This window comes from Danio aesculapii, chromosome 18 (assembly GCF_903798145.1).
Source record: "Danio aesculapii chromosome 18, fDanAes4.1, whole genome shotgun sequence".
Taxonomy (NCBI): domain Eukaryota; kingdom Metazoa; phylum Chordata; class Actinopteri; order Cypriniformes; family Danionidae; genus Danio; species Danio aesculapii.
This window is the reverse complement of record NC_079452.1, coordinates 41,400,355-41,421,381: the sequence shown is the minus strand read 5'-3', so window position 1 is coordinate 41,421,381 and position 21,027 is coordinate 41,400,355. Positions and strand designations below refer to the sequence as shown.

At 32.6% G+C, this 21,027-nt stretch overlaps 1 protein-coding gene across 4 annotated transcripts in view; it reads left to right on the top strand.

Annotated features, from left to right (window-relative positions):
- Positions 1–21,027, top strand: part of mtss1la (MTSS I-BAR domain containing 2a) — a 58,012-nt gene that overhangs the window by 6,241 nt on the left and 30,744 nt on the right. For 3 of the 4 annotated variants that reach the window (XM_056477970.1, XM_056477971.1, XM_056477968.1), the window contains exons 2-3: positions 5,257–5,318; positions 6,179–6,252. In XM_056477970.1, coding sequence (XP_056333945.1) covers positions 5,257–5,318; positions 6,179–6,252 — 136 coding nt within the window. Of the gene's footprint in view, positions 1–3,588; positions 3,800–5,256; positions 5,319–6,178; positions 6,253–21,027 lie in introns of those variants that run through there. The other variant, XM_056477972.1, reaches the window with a different exon arrangement.

Genomic DNA, 21,027 nt, shown 5'->3' with positions numbered 1-21,027 from the left:
GGGAATTCGTACAAACTGCTAGACAAAGTAGTCCAGGCTAAATATTTGTCAGTTCTCAAAAATGTTGTCATTGGCACATATTTTCAATGAGCCTAGGTTGGACAGATTGGGCCTGCAAATAGCATCTTTAAAGGGTTAATTCAACCTAAAAATTGAAAATTGACTCATTATTTACTCCCCTTCAAGTGGTTTCAAACCTCTATGAGTATCTTTTTATCTACTGAACCTAACAGTTTTGTGACAAGTGGTGTAAGTAAATGCTGACAGAGTTCTCAGTTTTTTCGGGGTTAAAATGTTAGATCTTTCGGTCACCTTGTTTAATGTGTTCATTGGCCACAGGAGCTGCGCTGCTGCGATAAACTAGCATGGAGTCTAACAAATAATCACACAATTTGGCTTTTCTTCAAAGTCTTATCTGGCCTTTGTTACTGATTCCAATCATAATACCAGAATAGTTCTTCTCTTAAGCAACAAAGAATATGTCTGTGTTTATGTGTTTTTACTGTTGGACAATATTGGAAAAAACTGACATTGCAATATTTTTTTTACGATATATATTGTGACATGGAGTATATTTTCACCAGATGAAATGATTAGGTCTATTTGGGAAAAAAAATCATTTTAGATACATTGTGATGACTTTGTAAGTGAGTGTCTACAAAGTAATAGAATAAACCAATCACAAACACTGAGAAATACAGTAGAGCAACTATTTTGTACAAATAAATTATGATTTTCTGTAAGTCTAGCAGTATTCAGATACACAAACATGATAGTCCAATGTAAAAGAGCAATGTAGAGTATAATCTTCGTTTTATATATATAAATCTTTCTTAAAGTTAAAAATGATATTTCTTATGCCTGAATGCATTAATCTGACTTAAATGATGAAAACACATTATTAGCCCCTTTAAGCAATTTTTTTCCCGAAAGTTCTCAGAACAAACCATCATTATACAATAACTTGCCCAATTACCCTAACCTGCCTAGTTAACCTAATTACCTAGTTAAGCCTTTAAATGCGTTTAAATTTCAGTCGCACCACACCAGAATTTGTCTGAAAGCAAATGGTGACATGTTTTTATTTATTAAAGAAAATGACTTTACAATATGTTACGTTATTTTACATTTGATTAACATCGAATTTCTGTTCCTCAGTATTGTTAAACCCTACTGTTATATAATAAACTATTGTTATATTGCTTTTAGAAAACCATAAAACACAAAGCAATTTATTTGTCTTTGTTCTATTGTAATTCTTCTATTTTTATTCCAATTGTTTATTATGCAGATATACTATATAAAGCAGATATATATATATATATATAAACAAAATATCTCAGTGTTAGTTTTTTCCAAATATCGTGCAGCCCAGTGTGAACATTGCCGTTCGAACCCTGGTTTGCACAAAATATGAGACCAAAGCCACTGAAAGAATGTGTCATTTGCTTTCATACAAACTACAGTGTGGTACAACTGAAATATCAACACAACATTGACTAAAGATTTCTAAGCAAAGCAAAAACAGGACATTATGTCACACGATTAGAACACAAAAATGACATAATCCTGAAGCATGCCTATTGTTACTTGTCATAGTGACAATAGAGGCATCAGAATGTTTTAGCTGATCTTTTTTGATTGTGTGACAGGAAATTTGTGCACCGTTTAGACTAGTGTACATATTTTATGATAAAATTACTACTTGGATATTTGGTAAGCTCCATTGCAAACAATGTCAAATACATTCTTTTCTGTATGTTTGGGTTTAGTTTGAAAAATGACAGTCTGAATACTACATGTAAGGGAACCAGGAGTAAATTTGCGATTTTCAATTTTGGTCTGAACTAAATAAAACAAGAAAATCAAAAGTATGAACACAACTTGTCATAATTGTTTACATTTTTTGGGAATTTAAAAACCTATTTATATTCATATTTTCAAAGGAATGTGTAGTCAGAAAATATTTGTTGATCTAAAATCAAAACGATAAATAACAATATGCTCTTGTGTATATCCAATAAGATGATCATATTTTTCAATGAAGCTCATGCCCATTGTGGGGTAAATTGAATTGACAGCGTCTTCTTAACCTGCGACAACCTTCCTGCTTCATCTATTTCAGTCTCAATCTCCTCATGTTCTTCTCGTCTTGTTACTTAAAAGCTAATTGACCATCTGTGGCATTTAAATAATAATGGCTTTGACTGTTTAGGAAAGAGTAAAGGTACATTTTACTTTCATATAAGTTCATAATTGGGTCAATGTGTTTTTGTTTTCCACATTTATTCATTAAATTCATGAAAAGTTACAGTAAAACTATTTTACAATGTAAATTAGAATTAAAAATCAGCATGTAAGAAGGTCATGTCAATCTCACAGAACCCAAACCTATGAGCTATAAAGCTTTTTACTCTGTCTGATTGCATTCAGAATCACTTTTTGAAAAGTAATTAATCCATGACTGCTTAAAAATGTGTTATATAATATGAATGTGCGTATGCAATCTGGATATGTTGTCATTTATTTTGTGACCTAGCAGCATCGGTTACGTGACAAATCCTTTCCTCATTCCTGCGACCTCATGGGAAGTAAAGTGTCCATCATATGTGCACTTCAGAATGTCAGAGAATGTAATACGTCATACTTTTGGATTGGATTTACTACAGTATTTAAGCAAAGAGCTTAGAATGACCAAGAGGTGACACTCAATAGAACGTTACATTGCAACAGCAGCGCCCAACAACAGCCCCGGATTCTGCCATTTTGGAGTGAAAGCGGTCGGCTGTCCATTGGATCTTATTGCTGTCGCGATGGCAAGCAGCTGCTTTGTTTTTTATTTATTTATTTAAAAAGCTCATTAAAGCTGAGATACAACCTGAAAGATGACAATACAACACTTACTATCACAATCATAAGCACTTTTAATAGTTTATTTTACAGACTTAAGAATATGCTGTTGTTCTATTGGAGTTTTCATTCCAAAATGGCCGCCGCGCCATCTAGTGCCTGTTAGCCAAATCGCCCTAGAGTGTCACCTCTTGGTAATTCTATGCTCTTTGATTTAAGGTAAGTGCTTGAAAACAATTTATTTTAGCTGAATTTGAACAATCAATTGAAATTTAGTAATGATCAACTTAATTTTTTTTTTGTTTAAATCCAGCCCATATAAATTGTTTGCAAGCACTTACCTTAAAACTGTGTAAATCGAATTAATAATCATTAATTAATAATTTTTTCAGTGTAGTCCTTTATAAATACTGTTATGAAGTCACATTTTCCCCCTGCTATATTGTAAGAAAGTATGTGATTTCCAATGTCAATGTTTCTATGTGGACTTTTTAATTATCTACGTTTATGCAATATTAATCGGATGTTTATACAATATCCTACATGAGAGAGCTATTTTAACAGAGCATGACTATTAGGGGGTCTTTTTTGTTTTTACAATTGGCTGCAAAATAGAAATAAGTTTCAAAACACACAAAAAATCTGTCTCTTTTTGCTTTTTATGAAATATCACAGGTGTTCTTCCTTGTAGTAGTTGTCTTTTCCTTTTTAGGGGGTTGTGTTTCCCTGTTTAGTGTCTGTGTCAGCAAACCTGAAGCCAGAATGTACTAATTCAGCGAGTTTTGACCTATTTTTTTTTAACTGTAACGTGGATAGAGAGCAAGGATTTCCAGACAGATGATTGTCTTAACCTCTGAATGAAAGATCATGGCCATGCAAAACAACCTTATTTCAACCTTAACAAGAGCTGTCAGCACAATTCTACAAAGGTTCCACCATACTGCGCATAGTAAGTTAAGTTTATTAAAGACAGACTTTCCCCTGAAATGATCCAGTGTGAAAGTCTTAGGCCTCTGATAATCAGTTTTTCATTTGTTTTCTATAAATTGTTTGTGCAAATAAATGCTCGACATTTTTTATTTGAAACGTTAAAATAGACACTGTAAAAGAATTGCTGCCTTCAATTTTTTATGTTGAATCTAAATGAATTTAAGTTTTAACTTTACTCATTCTTTACTCAGTCTAGTTAAGTTCAGTCATTTACTACCAGTATATTTCATTAAATTTACTTAAAACATCAAAGTTCAATTTATTTAACATAAACAATGTAGGTGACACATGATTTACTTATTTTAATAATTATAAATAACATTAAACACATATTTTCTCTTGACTTTTTTCTTAATGCATTTAATATGTGTTTGGTCGCACTTGAAATAAGGTTTCATTAGTTATTGTTAGTTTACTTACATTATTGGTGCTCGTGCTGCTGCCAAACGTCGATTTCAGTGTTACCAGCAGTGAAAATTTTGGGCTGTTGACAATGTGAAACGTATTGTTTTCTGATGAGTCCATCTTCGCTGACCTTTCCACATCCTGGAGAGTTATGGTATGGAGAAGCCCCAAAGAAGCATACCACAGAGTGAAGCATGGGGTGGATCAGGGATGTTTAGGGCTGCAATATCTTGATATTCACTAGACCCAATACTCATGCTAGATGGGAGTGTCGCTGCCAAGGACTACTGAACCATTTTGGAGAACAATGTGCACCAAGTGGTTAAAACATTATGTCCTGAAAATGGTGCCGTATATTAGGACGATAATGCACTAATACACACAGCAAGACTGCTGACAGAGTGTTTTTGATGAACATCTCCCATGGCCTGCATAGTCACCAGATCAAAATATTATTGAGCCACTTTGGGGGTGTTTTGGAGGAGCAAGTCAGGAAACATCCTCCACCAACCTGGACACTGTGCGAGACTTGTATCTGTTATTCGCAATATGAATTGGTGCTGTATTTGCTGCAAAAGGAGTCCGTACACCATACTAATGAATTACTGTGGTCTAAAACCAGGCTTTTCGTTTCATTGTCCAACCCATTTATATAAAACCACCACCTAAATCTTATCTTTCATCTTATCTTATAGTCAACTTTTTCTTTTAAAAGTCTATAGTATGCACACTAGTATCTTTTTTGACAATATACAAAGCCATAATGACAGACATGGTCACCTGGATGAGATTCTGGTGCTGTTCTTGCAGTGAATTTTCTTCCAAAAAGCAGATGGTGGAGTGTTGTGACCGTTTGTATTCAATGAGACATCTGGTCCTCATCTGTAGTGTTTTGCTCTCTTTGTGGGACATGACGTTCTAGATGAGCCTGTTTTTGAGTACCTGTATGTGTATTAATGTTGAGATTTGACATCTTTACTCATTCTCTTATATGTCTGTCTTCATTCCTAGTACTCCTATCCAGTGTGGGAAGACTTCATCACAAAGGCCACAAAACTGCACTCCCAGCTAAGGTGATTTAACAGTTCAAAACTTTTATTGTTCAATCATTTTATACACGCCTCGTCTCAAATGTCACCTTAAATTAGAACTAGGTGACTATAATGTTTTATTTTGATGAAATTGTTGCGAAATTGATACTTTTGAAACAGTACTAGTGCCAGAACAGACACTTTTTTGGGGAAATAGACTTATTTTAGAAGTCTTATAGATTTAAACGTTGACTTTTAGCAATTTTGAATCCATTTAGTCAATCTTTGGGTCTGGTGGGAGCACTTTTAGCTTAGCTTAGCATAAATCATTGAATCGGATTAGACCATTAGCATCTAAAAAGTGACAAAAAAGGAGTTTTTTAACATTTTCCTATTTAATGCTTACCAAGACTGATGGAAAATTAAAGCTATTTTCCAGGTTAATATCTCTAGGAATTATACTCGCATTAAGGCGTAACAATCAAAGGAATTTGCTGCCGTACTATGTCTGAAGCAGGCATAATGATACAATCACAGTTTAACATTGAAATCTGAATCAAAACGGTGGTTATATAAATGATATAAAAAAAAGCACGGTTACGACATTGTTTCTATAATAAAACCATTTTTAATTTTCATAATTGATTGACTATTGAGTAATAGACTATATCAGAGTAAGTTTAACAAAATGATGAACAATTTAGCTCCCTATTAAAACATAAAATGACAAATGGGACAGACTCTTCATGGGTGCACATTGACCGAAGTCCACAAGAGCATGAGTCCGCATTTGGGACATTCTTAAGATGTGAATCAGATTGATTTTCAACAGTTCTGTTGCTGTTCCTAATCAGTGCTGGCGCTGATGTCTGTAAATGTTTTGCTGTTTACTCTTTTCACAGAACCACAGTGTTGGCGACCGCAGCGTTTCTTGATGCGTTTCAGAAGGTGGCAGACATGGCAACCAATACCAGAGGTATTTTGGCAATTACAATTTTGAGGTTGCAATGATCGTTGTGACATTTGTGGGTTGAGGACAGTTGCAAACAATCAAAGCCTAATCTCAGCGGAATTGTAGATTGTTGTATGATAAAGATTATGACTATGATTTAAAATGTGATTAAAAAATAAAATAAAATAAATAATAATAGTTATTTGTTTATTTATTTATTTATTTATTTATTATTTATTTGTATAAGGCTGCACAATTTGGGCAAAATTTGTCATTTTATTTCAGAAATGGCTTAAATAATAAGTCATTAATAATAGTAATATTAAGGTCACACTTTTTTTAAGGTACAATTCTCGCTATTAACAAACCATTGACTTTTACCACAATAAACTCCCAATTTGCCACTTATTTATTTGCTTGTTAGGTTTATATATTGATTAAGAATAAATATGTAGAATAAGATCATGCAGAATATGTAGTTTATAAGTGTTCTAAAATGCAGCCAATATCTTAATTATAGGCAGGTAATAATAGAATTGGTACTTATCTATTGTTGCCTTTATTAATTATAAAATGTTAATATATTTTTACCCAACAAAAATATAAACACTACTGATTAAAAAAAAGAAATATTACTATTCTAAGATTTATGGTAAAATAATAAAAAGATTACTTAAGAAAAATAAAATAAAAATAATTCTATTTTACATAGCAGCTGTAAAATTGGTTGTCTAAAACTCTTTGTTATGAAATCTTAAACCATCAATCATTTATTCATGTGTCAGTTTTTGGGGCTGTGCAGATTGCATACAACACATTTTCATATAAACAGTTCATATATCCAATCAAATCACAGCCTTTGCCATTTAATAATTGCGGTTTTATCAAGTATTATTATGAATACATCAGAAAAGGTCTCTTTGGCTTTTGTTCCGATAACTAGAAGAGTCATATTTCATTAGAGTTGAATTGTGCTTCAGGCTGCCTGCTATTGGATCTTTGAAACCAAATCCTTCCTGTGCCATTAAAATCCTGCAGTTAGTGCCTGAAGGGAGCAGACGAGGCCGAACAGATCCAGTGTTGATCAGCACAGTTAAAGTCAGCCTGGAGCCTGACTTTTTCAAAATGCACCATATGTACATGCAGTAGATCTTTACATGTCATGTAGTTTGACCAGTTTGTGTGGAATTTAATCTGTCTTTGGACATTGGAGAAAAGGACCTGTTCATTTTGTGCTAGCAGCTTCTGCCAGGTTACAGCATTTGCAGAGGAGCTAAAGCGACAGGCGGCGTGGTCTGAAATATCTGCTCTGTGTGTGGGAGAGAAATAATGATGGAGTTGTTTACTTTACACATTGGTTTATGATCTATGAATCAGGCAATTTGGTTTGGATTCAGAGATACTGGTTTGTGCTGGTTAGACAGGATTAATCACGGCTCAGATCTTTTCTAATTAGGCTGAAATATACAGTTTAAGGCAGAATTATTTTCTGATTCATTTTTATTTTATTATTAAGTGTTGCTTAACAGAGCGAAATTTTTCACAGTATTTTATATAATATTGTTTTCTTCTAGAGAATTTATTATTTTTTGTTTGGTTGGATTTAGCAGTTAAAATAATTTAGTAAAGTTGGCCCTATTAAAAATGTTATTATTATGTTTATTGGTTACAGGACAAATTACTGTTATCCAATGACTTGCCAAATAAACCAAACTTGCCTAGTTAACCTAATTAACATAGACTACGTTTACATGGACATCAGTAATCAAATTATTTGCCTTAAACTGAATAAGACAGTAATAAGATTAAGGTGTTTACATTTTTGAATGTTCCTTTCATGATCCCGTTTTACATGGCACATAATTCGATTAATGCACTGCATCACCATCATTTGCTCCGGAGTGTAATTTCATGTAATTTCATGTAATTTTTCATTTTTAATTTGTCGACTTTAACTGCATTTGGCACTTTCACTTTCATTCAAAAAACATTTCATGCATGCTCCCTGTGACAAACGAGATATTGTATGAACTGCTGGAAGAGTGTAGTGTTAATGGAATTTGATACCGCACAGCGAATGAGGAGAAAAACCTCCCCATTGCGATGCAGGTGTCTGTGGTCCTTCACTGACTTGGTACGTGCAGAGAATAGTGTCAAACAGCCATGTGTGTATGGAATATCCTGTCACAAAATGTGTTGAAAATACAGTAATAGTTAAATTAAGGTGTTTACATGTCTGCACCACACTTCAATAATGCGACTTAAATCGGCTTACTCCATATGTCCTAATTCGATTTCTGTTTAGTTCGATTATGATCTAATCTTATTAAATGAATCAAAAATTGCTGTTTACATAGTAGACTCTTAATCGTAGTATTGTCTTAATTGCATTAAAATCGTATTATTGGTGTCCATGTAAATGTACTCATAGTTAAACCTTTAAATTGCACTTTAACTAGTACTAATAGTAGTATCTTGTAAAATTACTAGTAAAATGTCATCATGGAAAAAAGAACAAAAGTAAAATTGTTATTAGAAATTAGTTATTTTATGTTTTAAAAATGTGGTGAAAAAAATCTCTCCTTTGAACAGCATTTGGGAAGTGTATTTATAAAATATATAAAAACAAATTAAATGTTTTTATATTTTTTTTCTAAATGTAAATAAGGATATATATATATTTTTAAAAATTATATACCACTTAAATATTAGTTAATATTAGGCCCACGAAATCTACGCACGCAGAAATCCAAAGATTTCCCAGATTATAAGCACATCGTTGAGTCTATTAATTTAGTTGTGTGTAAATGTTTGTAATTTCAGTAATGTTACTGACTAATATGAAAGTGTTCAATTGATTTATTTACAATACAGTTTGTAAAGTAATAATTTCTGTCTTTTAGTTGATATATTATATGATAGACTTGCTTTATTTTCCAAATAAGTGGATCTAGATGAATTTGCATTGTAAACATTAAATAAAAGTTAAAGGTATTATTTTTTATTTCATATATTAAGCTTTTAGTCACGATACTCCCAAATTCATTAAGCATAAATCTAAAGAGTTTTTACAAAATTCTCCGCAAAAATAGTAAAAAATGTCCGCAGATTCTGTCTGGCCCTAGTTAATACTAGTAAATATGCAAATGGACAACTATTGTTTATTTATTTTTATATAGCATCTCGATAAAAACATAATAATACTATACAATGCATTACAATACAATTCTGTTAAGTGCAAATGAAGATATTTGAAAAATTGTTGGAAATCAGTAGCCATAGTCATTGGCAGGAAAAAGTCAATAGCTATCAGTTTCCAACATCCTCCAAGATCTCTTCCCTCCTGTTCAACGTAAATAAAAAACTCCAACACAATCTTACGGCAACTCGTAACTGTTTGATTTAGTAGCTAATTTGTATGAATTCATACACTCTAATTCGTACAATTTAGTACGATTTGCTCATCACCCATTGACGGTTGGGTTTAGGGGCAGGGTTGAATGCAAAGCCTCCATTTTAAAATTGTGCAGTTTCGTACGACTGATCTCATTTGTACGAAATAGCCACTAAACTGACAAAACCTAAAAAATACTTACATTTTCTCGTGAGATCAGGCGGGAAACTCAGGCTTGGAACAAGTGTAAGACGAGTAAATCATGTCTCTTTCTCAGCCACCCATCCAGCTTCACCAATGTGCCCGGTCCAGAATCATTCCCAGATGCCAGTGATCCAGACTGATTGCGTTTGTCCTGCGGGAGCGCTTTGTTCTGCTCTGGACTCCAAACACACGGCGCTGCCATAAATGAGTTCAGTGAATGTCAATACTGCAGTAGATCTCTGACACTGGAGCACTTACACCTCTGACCTCGTCTGCCTGTTCTTTATGACTCTGCGTTTGTGTAAAACTTACAAGCAGTTCCACCATACACTGGCATGTATGTATCTGAAGACCTTTAGGTACGCTTTCCCTGTTTCTAAGGCAAGTCACTGCAAATAAAAAGAAAAACTCTTTTCATTCACCTGCTAATTTTGAACTTTTGGCCTTTTTGTTTTCCAAAATACAGTTCTTATTTTTTATTTTACATAGGTCTTTACTTTTAAAGTTAGTGTGAACCAGAAGTTGCTGAGACTTTTATTTCAGTATGTTAGTGCACTTACCCAGTGATAGATTGCAGCTGGAAGGGCATCCTCTGCGTAAAACATAGGATAAGTTGACGGTTGGCGGTCCTCTGTGGAGTCCCCAAATTAATAAAGGGACTAAGCTGAAAAGAAAATGAATGTTAATGCACTTTCAACTGTAACTGAATATTGATTAGGGGCGGGGCTTTCTTTTGGTACATCATTCACTCATAGCAAACTAATGATAAAAGGGGTGTGGTTAAGAATATTGTGGCTGAAGCCAGCATCAGAGAAGGAAATGCAGAGAAGACATTTACTGAAGATTATCAAAACAAACTTTTTTCATCTGATTTATTTACGCAGATTAATTGTTCACTTTAAGAATTCTAGCTGCGCTAGCAAAATTAACAGTACTTTTTGATTTCACAGACTTTAAAGGCTATTTTCTCAAAAGAAATAAAAGCTTCACACACCAAACTTTACAGTTTTATTTATATCTACACTCTATAAAATGCTGTGTTAAAACAACCTAATTTGCATAATAATTTGGTAACCCAGATAAATATTGTGAATACTGTGAAGAGTAAATTCTGGACAGAACACAAGCTGGGTTGTTCTTTTAAACAGCTTGTTGAGGTTTACACATTAAACCATTTGCTAGGTTGTTTTTTAGTCTGCCGTGGGTTAAACAAATCACAGCACATTTTAGCTCTTAAGTGGCTATTTAAAATACTTTGAATGTTTTATATTTTGTTACAGACATACATGTACAGTGTAATCCAGCAACTGTTATGCAGCATATGAAATGTCCCAAACACTATTTTTAACTGTCCAAAATGGGGGGAAAAAGTTTTTACTCTCTGATAGTCAAAGCAAGTCTATGTTAAAAAAAAGTCTATGTTAAATATGCATTAAAAAAATTCAGGAAAAAGTGTTTTATGTAAATTCGGACCACAAGCCCACATACAGTATATGGGCATCATTTTTCTCTAAAAGTACAAGTATCAAAAGATGACACTAAAAGATGTTTAGTAAGCCCAAATAGTAAAGAGAAATAAAAATTGCACGTAAAAAGTCCAGTGGTGTAGTGGTTAGTGTGTCGACACATGCACTCTGTTGCTCACGGCGACCCGAGTTTGATTCTGCCTCGTGGCCCTATGCTGATCCTTCTCTTCTCCTGATGCTTTCCTGTCAATTCTCTCTACTTTCCTATCCAATAAACCCTATCGTTCATATTTTTGCACCTAAAATGTATGCAAATTAGCGCATATCTAAATAAACACTGCCCAATTAGCATATTTTGAAACATTTTGAACACAATGAAGAAAACATTTTTTTGGGATTGATAAATTTGTGCAGTTATTAATATTGTCATTCAACACATGTAAGAATAGAGATGACTATTCGTTTTTTTTAACACTCACCTTCAGTGTCTTGCTTTAAAGGAAGGAACTCATTATCAGCTTCCTGCTTTATTTATTTATCAGCGATGGCCTTGTTTTTGTGGGTTTTCCAGTACTGAAATGATTTTCTGCTGTGGACCAATAAGCGGTCAGTGTATAATCTGTGGTATTAAGTGTGAGCAGCAGTAGGCATGTGTTTTCTGTGAATTGGGGACAGGCTGGAGGCGCTGGCACAGCTGGAGATCACTAAAACATTGACAGCAGACGCAGACCTGTCTCACCCGCTTCCACTGACACACATTCTGCCCCATCACCCCTTCAATCCGGGACCGTCCCAATAACTGACAGCCGTAGCCTTTCACTGACCTGAACATATGAAGAGGTTTCAGTCTGTGTTAATCACTAATACTTTCAATTTGTTTATGCGTAGGTATCCTGAAGTGATTATATTATATTATATTATATTATATTATATTATATTACATTACATTACATTACATTACATTACATTATATTACATTACATTACATTACATTACATTACATTATATTTAATTATATTATATTATATTATATTTATTATATTATATTATATTATATTATATTATATTATATTATATTATATTATATTATATTATATTATATTATATTATATTATATTATATTATATTATATTTAATTATATTATATTATATTATATTATATTATATTATATTATATTATATTATATTATATTATATTATATTACATTATATTTATTATATTATATTATATTATATTACATTATATTTATTTTATTATATTATGTTATATTATATTATATTATATTATATTATATTATATTATATTATATTATATTATATTATATTTATTATATTATATTATATTACATTACATTACATTACGTTACATTATATTATATTATATTATATTATGTTATATTATATTTATTTTATTATATTATGTTATATTTATTATATTATATTATATTATATTACATTATATTTATTTTATTATATTATGTTATGTTATATTATATTATATTATATTATATTATATTATATTATATTATATTATATTATATTATATTATATTATATTATATTATATTATATTATATTATATTATATTATATTTATTTTATTATATTATGTTATGTTATATTATATTATATTATATTATATTATATTATGTTATATTATATTTATTTTATTATATTATGTTATATTTATTATATTATATTATATTATATTATATTATATTATATTACATTATATTTATTTTATTATATTATGTTATGTTATATTATATTATATTATATTATATTATATTATATTATATTATATTATATTATATTATATTATATTATATTATATTATATTATATTTATTTTATTATACTATGTTATATTATATTATATTATATTATATTATATTATATTATATTATATTATATTATATTATATTATATTATATTATATTATATTATATTATGTTATATTATGTTATGTTATGTTATGTTATGTTATATTATATTTATTATATTATATTATATTTATTATATTATATTATATTATATTATATTATATTATATTATATTATATTATATTATATTATATTATATTATATTATATTATATTATGTTATATTATGTTATGTTATGTTATGTTATATTATATTTATTATATTATATTATATTATGTTATATTATATTATATTATATTATATTATGTTATGTTATATTATATTTATTATATTATATTATATTATATTACATTATATTTATTATATTATATTATATTATATTATATTATATTATATTATATTATATTATATTATATTATATTATGTTATGTTATGTTATGTTATATTATATTATATTATATTATATTATATTATATTATATTATATTATATTATATTATATTATATTATATTATATTATATTATATACATTAATGAACTAACTGAGATTAACAATGTATTAATTTTCATGAAAAGTTTGCATTTATATTAATATTTTCATAATAATAATAGTGGCAATAATAATAATGTATATTTAATATTTAAAATATAAATAATCATACAAAAAATATTAATAATAAAATATTAATACAATTTATATTTATATAATTAATAATAAAATAACATAACATTAATTTACATTTTTAAAATACTATAATAATATACAGCAGTATTAAATTGAATGTTTTTACATTTGTTTGTAGAAATTACCATAAAGATATAAATGCTGTAATTTTTTCTTCTTATATTATTCCCAGAATGTTATGACCACTAGGCTTCATTGGAATTTAGTGACTGAATGTGAGCACTTATAACTCCATTCTTGCGTTCATTGTAGTACTGAAGCGTTCATCAAGCTAAATTGTTAGTAGGCTAGGCTTATAAATATCGATACAGGACACGTCAATCTAAAGAAACGACACACCATCACTCTCTATCCTACAAACCTTTCTCCTATACTATGACTCTTCCTTTGAGAGCGAAAGGAGTCCAGCAGTCTGCCATGTTTGTGATCTTTATTGTCAGTGTTTTTTTTTATGTAAAGCAGATGTGGCCAGTCTATTAATGCACATGTTGGTGTTTGATGTCTGTGTTTGACTTGCGTTTGGACGTCTGGCCTCTAAGAATAGCTGCATTTGCTTACATTCATTTCCAGTGATGAATGCAGGAGGAGGGATGTTTACTGGAACACAAGTCAGATGTAATGATACATGCTGTGTTCATCTGGATCTTTATTAGCATGTTGAAGTCACTGTGCTTGGGCTGACCAGGCTTCCCGGTTTTTCTCGTACTTTTAGTATCCGACTTATAATGAAAAAAAAAACATGTTTTGTCTCATGTTTCACTTCTGTTAACAGTTCTTATTTGCTGGGCACTGGTTGTAGTCTTCTTCTGTTTCTGGATATTAGCATAATCAATGGCAGCCAATCATGTTATGGTATGTTTTGAAGAACAAAATAGCCAACCAATCACATTTCCATACTGATCAAGTTGCTGTTAGTGAAGGCCGGATCATCAAGCTGGTTCCATATAGAGTCAGATGTTGATGTTTATTTAATGTTAAAATGATCTGGCAACATTCAGAGCATTGGTAGCATTTAGAGCATTCATTTTCCTTCGGCAAGTCTCTATTTCATAGGTTGCCACTGAGGAATGAACCGCCAACTATTCTGGCATATGTGCACGCAGAACCCACGCGAACACTGGGAGAACATGCAAACTCCATACAGAAATGCCAACTGGCCCAGCCAAGACTCGAACCAGCAACCTTCTTGTTGTGAGACGAAAGTGCTAACCACTGAGCCACCATGCCACCGCATTCAGAGCAAAAATGACAATTGGTGATAATAACAAATGTTTTCATTTTCTGGGATCAAAAATCAGGGTTATACCACCAAATATTTATTTCTCAAAGGGATAGTTGACCAAATATTGATTTCTTAAAGAGATAGTTCACCAAAAAATTTACATTAACTCACATTTACACACCTTAAAGCTGTTCCAAACCTTTATGATTTTTATTTCTTCTGATATTGTGAAGAAAACTGAAAACCTGTAACCATTGACTTCCATCAAAAAAAACAAAACTAAATGCTATTGGAAGTTACTCTATATTAACTCTCTTTTTATTTTTATTTATTTATTATTACTATTATTATTTATTTATTTACTTATTCGTTTTTATTTTTTTTATTTTCTTACTGTTATTATTATTTTTAAGTTTTGTATGTTTTTTGGATTATATATATATCCTATCGAATTATATCGAATTACGATGTTTATATCGATAACAATGATAAGCTCTGGACTTTTTTACTCTATATTGATCTAAGAGCCAATCACTCTGCAGAAATGTGCAACAATGGGAATCTAAAAGTGTGTTGATATTTGAGATGTACCGAATTTTCTGTCACCAAAAATTATCGGCCACCGAAAATATGTTATGCTATTTAATGGACCCTGTCATTTTTTGTTGCTTCAGTCTTTGTTGGGATACTCTTTTAAATCTGGTAGCATTAACAACTGATATTGAAATATATAGTTATTGTTCCATATTGAAAAGAATTTATCGAGAATGTAGTTTGGCCATGTCGCCCAGCCCTTCATGCTCACAGAAACACTTGGCACATAAAACGAATTTTATTTATTGCTCTTTTCTGCGATATGGACATTACATTGCGTATATTATTAGTGTGCTGTCGCCTCACAGCAAGAAGGTCGCTGGTTTGAGCGTCGGCTGGGTCAGTTGGAGTTTCTGTGTAGAGTTTGCATGTTCTCCCTACATTCACGTGGGTTTCCTCCGGGTGCTCCGGTTTCCCCCACAGTCCAAAGACATGCGGTACAGGTGAATTGGGTTGGCTAAATTGTCCGTAGTGTATGAGTGTGAATGAGTGTGTATGGATGTTTCCCAGAGATGGGTTGCAGCTGGAAGGGCATCCGCTGCAAAAACATGTGCTGAATAAGTTGGCTTTTCATTCCGCTGTGGCGACCCCGGATTAACAAAGGGACTATGCCAAAAAGAAAATGAATGAATGAATGAATGAATGAATATTATTAGCGTGATGATGATTATTTATTTATATATTTTTTTAGTTTTTCTATGTCTATAATAATTGTAATCAACACAATAGCACTGTTTTAACGTCAGATGAGCATTATTTGGTGCAGTAACCCACAAATGGCCAATTATTCTGACCAATTGTCACTTTCTGGAAAGCAAAACAAAACAAAAACACAATACGAATATCAGGAGCTATAAATATAAATTTGCATACTAATAAAGAGACTATCCGTCCTAATCATCCTTCCCGTATACAATGTGACAAATCTACTCACACTGCTGTGTTCATGTTGTCAGCTCATTGCACCACCCATAGTGATTTAGTTGTGTAAGTGTATAGTTAGTCTCGTGGGTAATTTCTTATGTTGTGAGAGCTCCACCATGGGAAAAGAACGCAAAGCTCTCCATCATGGGACTGGAGCGAGGTGCGTTTTAATGATGGCTCTTGGGCCTGCATGTGCGTGTTTTCCATCTGCGAGGCGTTTATAAACTGTATGTCTATACATGGAAGAAGCTTGGAAGCGATTTCGCCTCGGCTTGCAGTGGCGAGGCAGAGCTGTGTAATCCTCTTTACCTTGTTCTGACACACAGGCTGAGTTTGTGCATGTTAGTGCGAGTGTGTGTCAGTGGGACGCAGTGGGCTGCTAATCTTCCCTGCAGCTCTGGACTGGCAGATGGCATGTATCCTTGCCAGCCATCTGGAGTGTGGGGCATGGGCAAGAATTCGCCTTACTTGGCAGCCGAGATTATACCGGCGGATTCACACTTGCTACATTTCACCCATTTTTGGTGGATTCACCTTTTTATCAGGTGTTTGGGTTAGCAAATTGCTCCCATGTGGTTTATTGCACAGTTAGAATGGTTGTTTGTGTATACAGTCATGTTAAAAGTGATTCAGATACTATTTCTCACATTTTTAAAGGTTTATTTATTTATTAGTTTTCCCTCGGCTTAGTCCCTGATTTATCAGGGGTCACCACAGCAGAATGATTCAACTATTCAAAACATATGTTTTTCCACAGCAAATGCCCTTCCAGCTGCAACCCAGTACTGGGGAACACCCATACACTCTCACATTCACACACGTATTCATACACTACGGTCAATTTAGTTCATCCAATTCACCTATAGCGCATGTCTTTGGACTGTGGGGGAAACTGGAGCACCCGGAGGAAACCCGCATGTACATGGAAAGAACATGCAAACTCCACACAGAAATACCAACTGGTCTAGCTGGGGCACAAACCAGCAACCTTGCAGTTTATTTACTAAAATGATAATAAAATATGGCCAAATATGATTTTTGATAATGTCAGATAACTTTGATAGTCAGGTATAGTATGTATAATTAACCAAAACGATTCCAACAACTGTTTAGTAAGACAAAATCTAGTACCTGCTTGATTCACTCTCAATGACAGACTGTTCTGTCTCCTGGGCTGCTGGTAACCGGATTCAAGCAAACCTGAACGTTAGTATTTTCCCAGTCTTGCAGCTACTTCAGATCCTGGTGGTTTTTTGCCTTCAGAACTGCCTTAATCCTTTGTGGCATAGATTCAACAAGCTACTGGAAATATTCCTCAGAGATTTTGGTCCATATTGACATGATTGACAATTTGTCGGCTGCACATCCATGATGCGAATCTCTCATTCCACCACATCCCAAAGGTGCTCTATTGGATTGAGGTCTGGTGATTGTGGAAGCCATTTGAGTACACGTTCAAAGTCTCTTATATCACCTTTCTTCCCCATTCTGTTGCTTAGTTTGAACTGTGGTAGATTGCCTTGACCATGTCTACAGTCCTAAATGCATTGAGTTGCTGCCGTGTGATTGGCTGATAAGAAATTTGCGTTAACAAGCTGTTGGACCGGCGACATAATAAAGTGGCCGGTGAGTATATAGAACCAATATCACAATGATTTAAAAAAACTTCTTAACGAAATCATAAAGTCGGACAAAAAGTAGAAGTGACAGATGTGAGAGCGGACTTCTGTCCTTCATTATTTTTTGTTTCCTTCAGTCTTTAGTGAAAGAAAGCCTTCACTTTCTATCCTTGAAAGCCTCTTATAACAGTCTTTACCGCACATATTTTTCACAATAGAGAGGAAACCTGGAGTGCATTTAGACGCTTCCAGAATCAACATGTTTAACATGGAATCAGTTCCCTTCAGCTGTTGAAGCCAAAACAACACATGAAAACAAAAATGGAGTATTAAAACAACAGAACGCTATGTTCTACTTCTTGATTAAAAAAATAGTTGATGTTGGAAAACTGATTAAGGAAAAATGAGGGTAAAGGAGTAGAATATAGACATGAGAGGTATTCGAAATGAATTATGATGTGAAGAGACATCCCATTTGGGTGTCTGCATCAATTTAAATTTATTTCAGTGATTTTATGTATGCAGAAAGCATTTAAATTTTTAAAAAGCATATTAAATGTTTGTTTTGAAGTTAAGATAACTTGTTTCAGATTATGAATTAATTAAAATAATAAATTAAAGCATTTAAGTCGACATAATATTAAACAAAAAGAATAAACAAAAATATTTTGGTTTAGGTATTGGAAAAGTAGAAAAAGCATAAATACAGATACATACTTCAGGTTGTTTTTTTGTTTTTTTTGCAAATCGATTATTTATAACATGTAATAAATTATTAAACCTCTTAATTATTCATTGTTTTGACATATGGTTTAAATTGCGTCTATATACCATATATTTAAACATTAATTTCTGCCCTAATTTTCTATTTCATGCGCATACATTAAGAAAAAAGCTAATTTTCTTTTGAATTAATTTATTAATATCACTCCTTTAAATGTAGAACTTTACTCTAAAATTATCTTCATTTGTTTCATTGGACAAATGGACAAATTGCAATTATTGGGTTAAAAATATCATTCCAGAATTAAATCCAGAGCTTGCAGATGTCCTTCTTTACCCAGTTTACAGTTGACACAACTAAAGATTTTACATTTGGATGTCCTCATTTCTGTTACATTTATCCACTGACATTAGGGCTGTGCGATTTTATCGCAATCGCTATTCGAAACATTGCTATTAGCTAATCGCAAGAGGCTGCAATATGAAATACATATTATTTAACTTCCCCACCCAGAGCAAATGCGTGACTGCTGTCTGTGTATGACAATCTTACTAGCCTATTGAGTGGGCACACTTTCATTCTGCCCAATCAGAATTGCGCAACTGAACTATGTGGAACGCCCACAATAACAAACAAACAAACAAACAAATAAACATACAAACAAACAAACAAACAAACAAACAGGAAAGCACGAATGAGTGGGATGATGGTGTCTGCCACTTCATTAATTATCATTAATAGGCGAATTAATATAAAAGTAAAACAGCATGTTGGTAATATGGGAATATCTTGGTTTCAAAGTCACAGACACCAAATAAAACCAGGTCATTTGTAAGAGCTGTCGCAGAACGAAGAAATACAACAACCGGCACCTAAAAAAGCATCACAGGCCACTATATGAGAAGCATCTTGCTAAAAAGTCAACTAAAAGTATTGCCAGTGACACAGTGAAATCTAGTAGCAAGCAAAGTACAATTTCAGAGTTGTTTGCTAATATAAGTTGATATCTTTTCAGTTCCTTTTTTTAACCAACACTCACTGCATTTTAGGAGTAAGAATCTACAATACTGATTATTGAGCTGAAGCTTGACTAAAAAAATAAATCGCAAATCAAATCAAAATCACAATATCTGTCAAAAAAATTGCAATTAAATATTTTGCCCAAATTCCACAGCCTTAACTGACACAAATGATGTCTCTATACACCAAGTTGCACTCCAAAAATCCTTTCTCTGGTTGTAAATCACTATATAAAGTAAAAGAAGCTGCGCAATAGCACCCAGGGAAAAAATAAGTGATGTTGTAATCTCCAACTCACGCCTGACCGAACTCCTGTCACCCTGAATAGTGAGCCAGATGGACAGAGAGACGGACAGAAAGCAGGGCTCCCTATTATGTCTCTTTTAGTCAAAAGCGTGTTTTTGCTGGCCATAATGTGAAGCACATCTGGCGAGGAGGGTTGTGGAGTATTTTTAGCAACAGTGCTCTTTCCCCCAGACAGGAAGTCTTAGAGGCTGTAAACACACACTCGCACTAAGCCATACGCACATGGGCATCCTTCATGTCCCCTCCTCGTGCCAGAGAGAGTACCGGGACGTCTGGAGTAATTGAGAACAGATAGAGTGAAGGCAGGGGGCCAAACTCAGCTTCACTGTCGCTGGTCTTCCTGTCTCTTTTCAAACCTTTACCCCGGGAGAAAACTGAGACTTTTGGAAACACTGCAGACTCAGTTTGAGTTTGAAAACCGTAGGGTGTGTTTTAGTGTAGACGGACCAAAACAGAGACTTTTCACACCTGTTTAGAACTGGTCATTTTATGTGTTTTCTCTGATTTACTATCTGATTTGTGAAAATGGGTCCTTTTATATTTGGACACATAAACATGTATTCACTAAAAGGATATATTTCTCCAAACCCTGCACTAAATGCCAATTTGCCTTTTGCTGCTTGTTCACACTACTTATTTAAAATGCAACACAGGCTTGTTGTGAATACATACCCCTGTCTACATTTTTGTAGAGTGCGATTGTGTAGCCAGAGATACGCATGGTTGCATTTCGTCTTTAAAACGAACTCTACGAGCGGTATG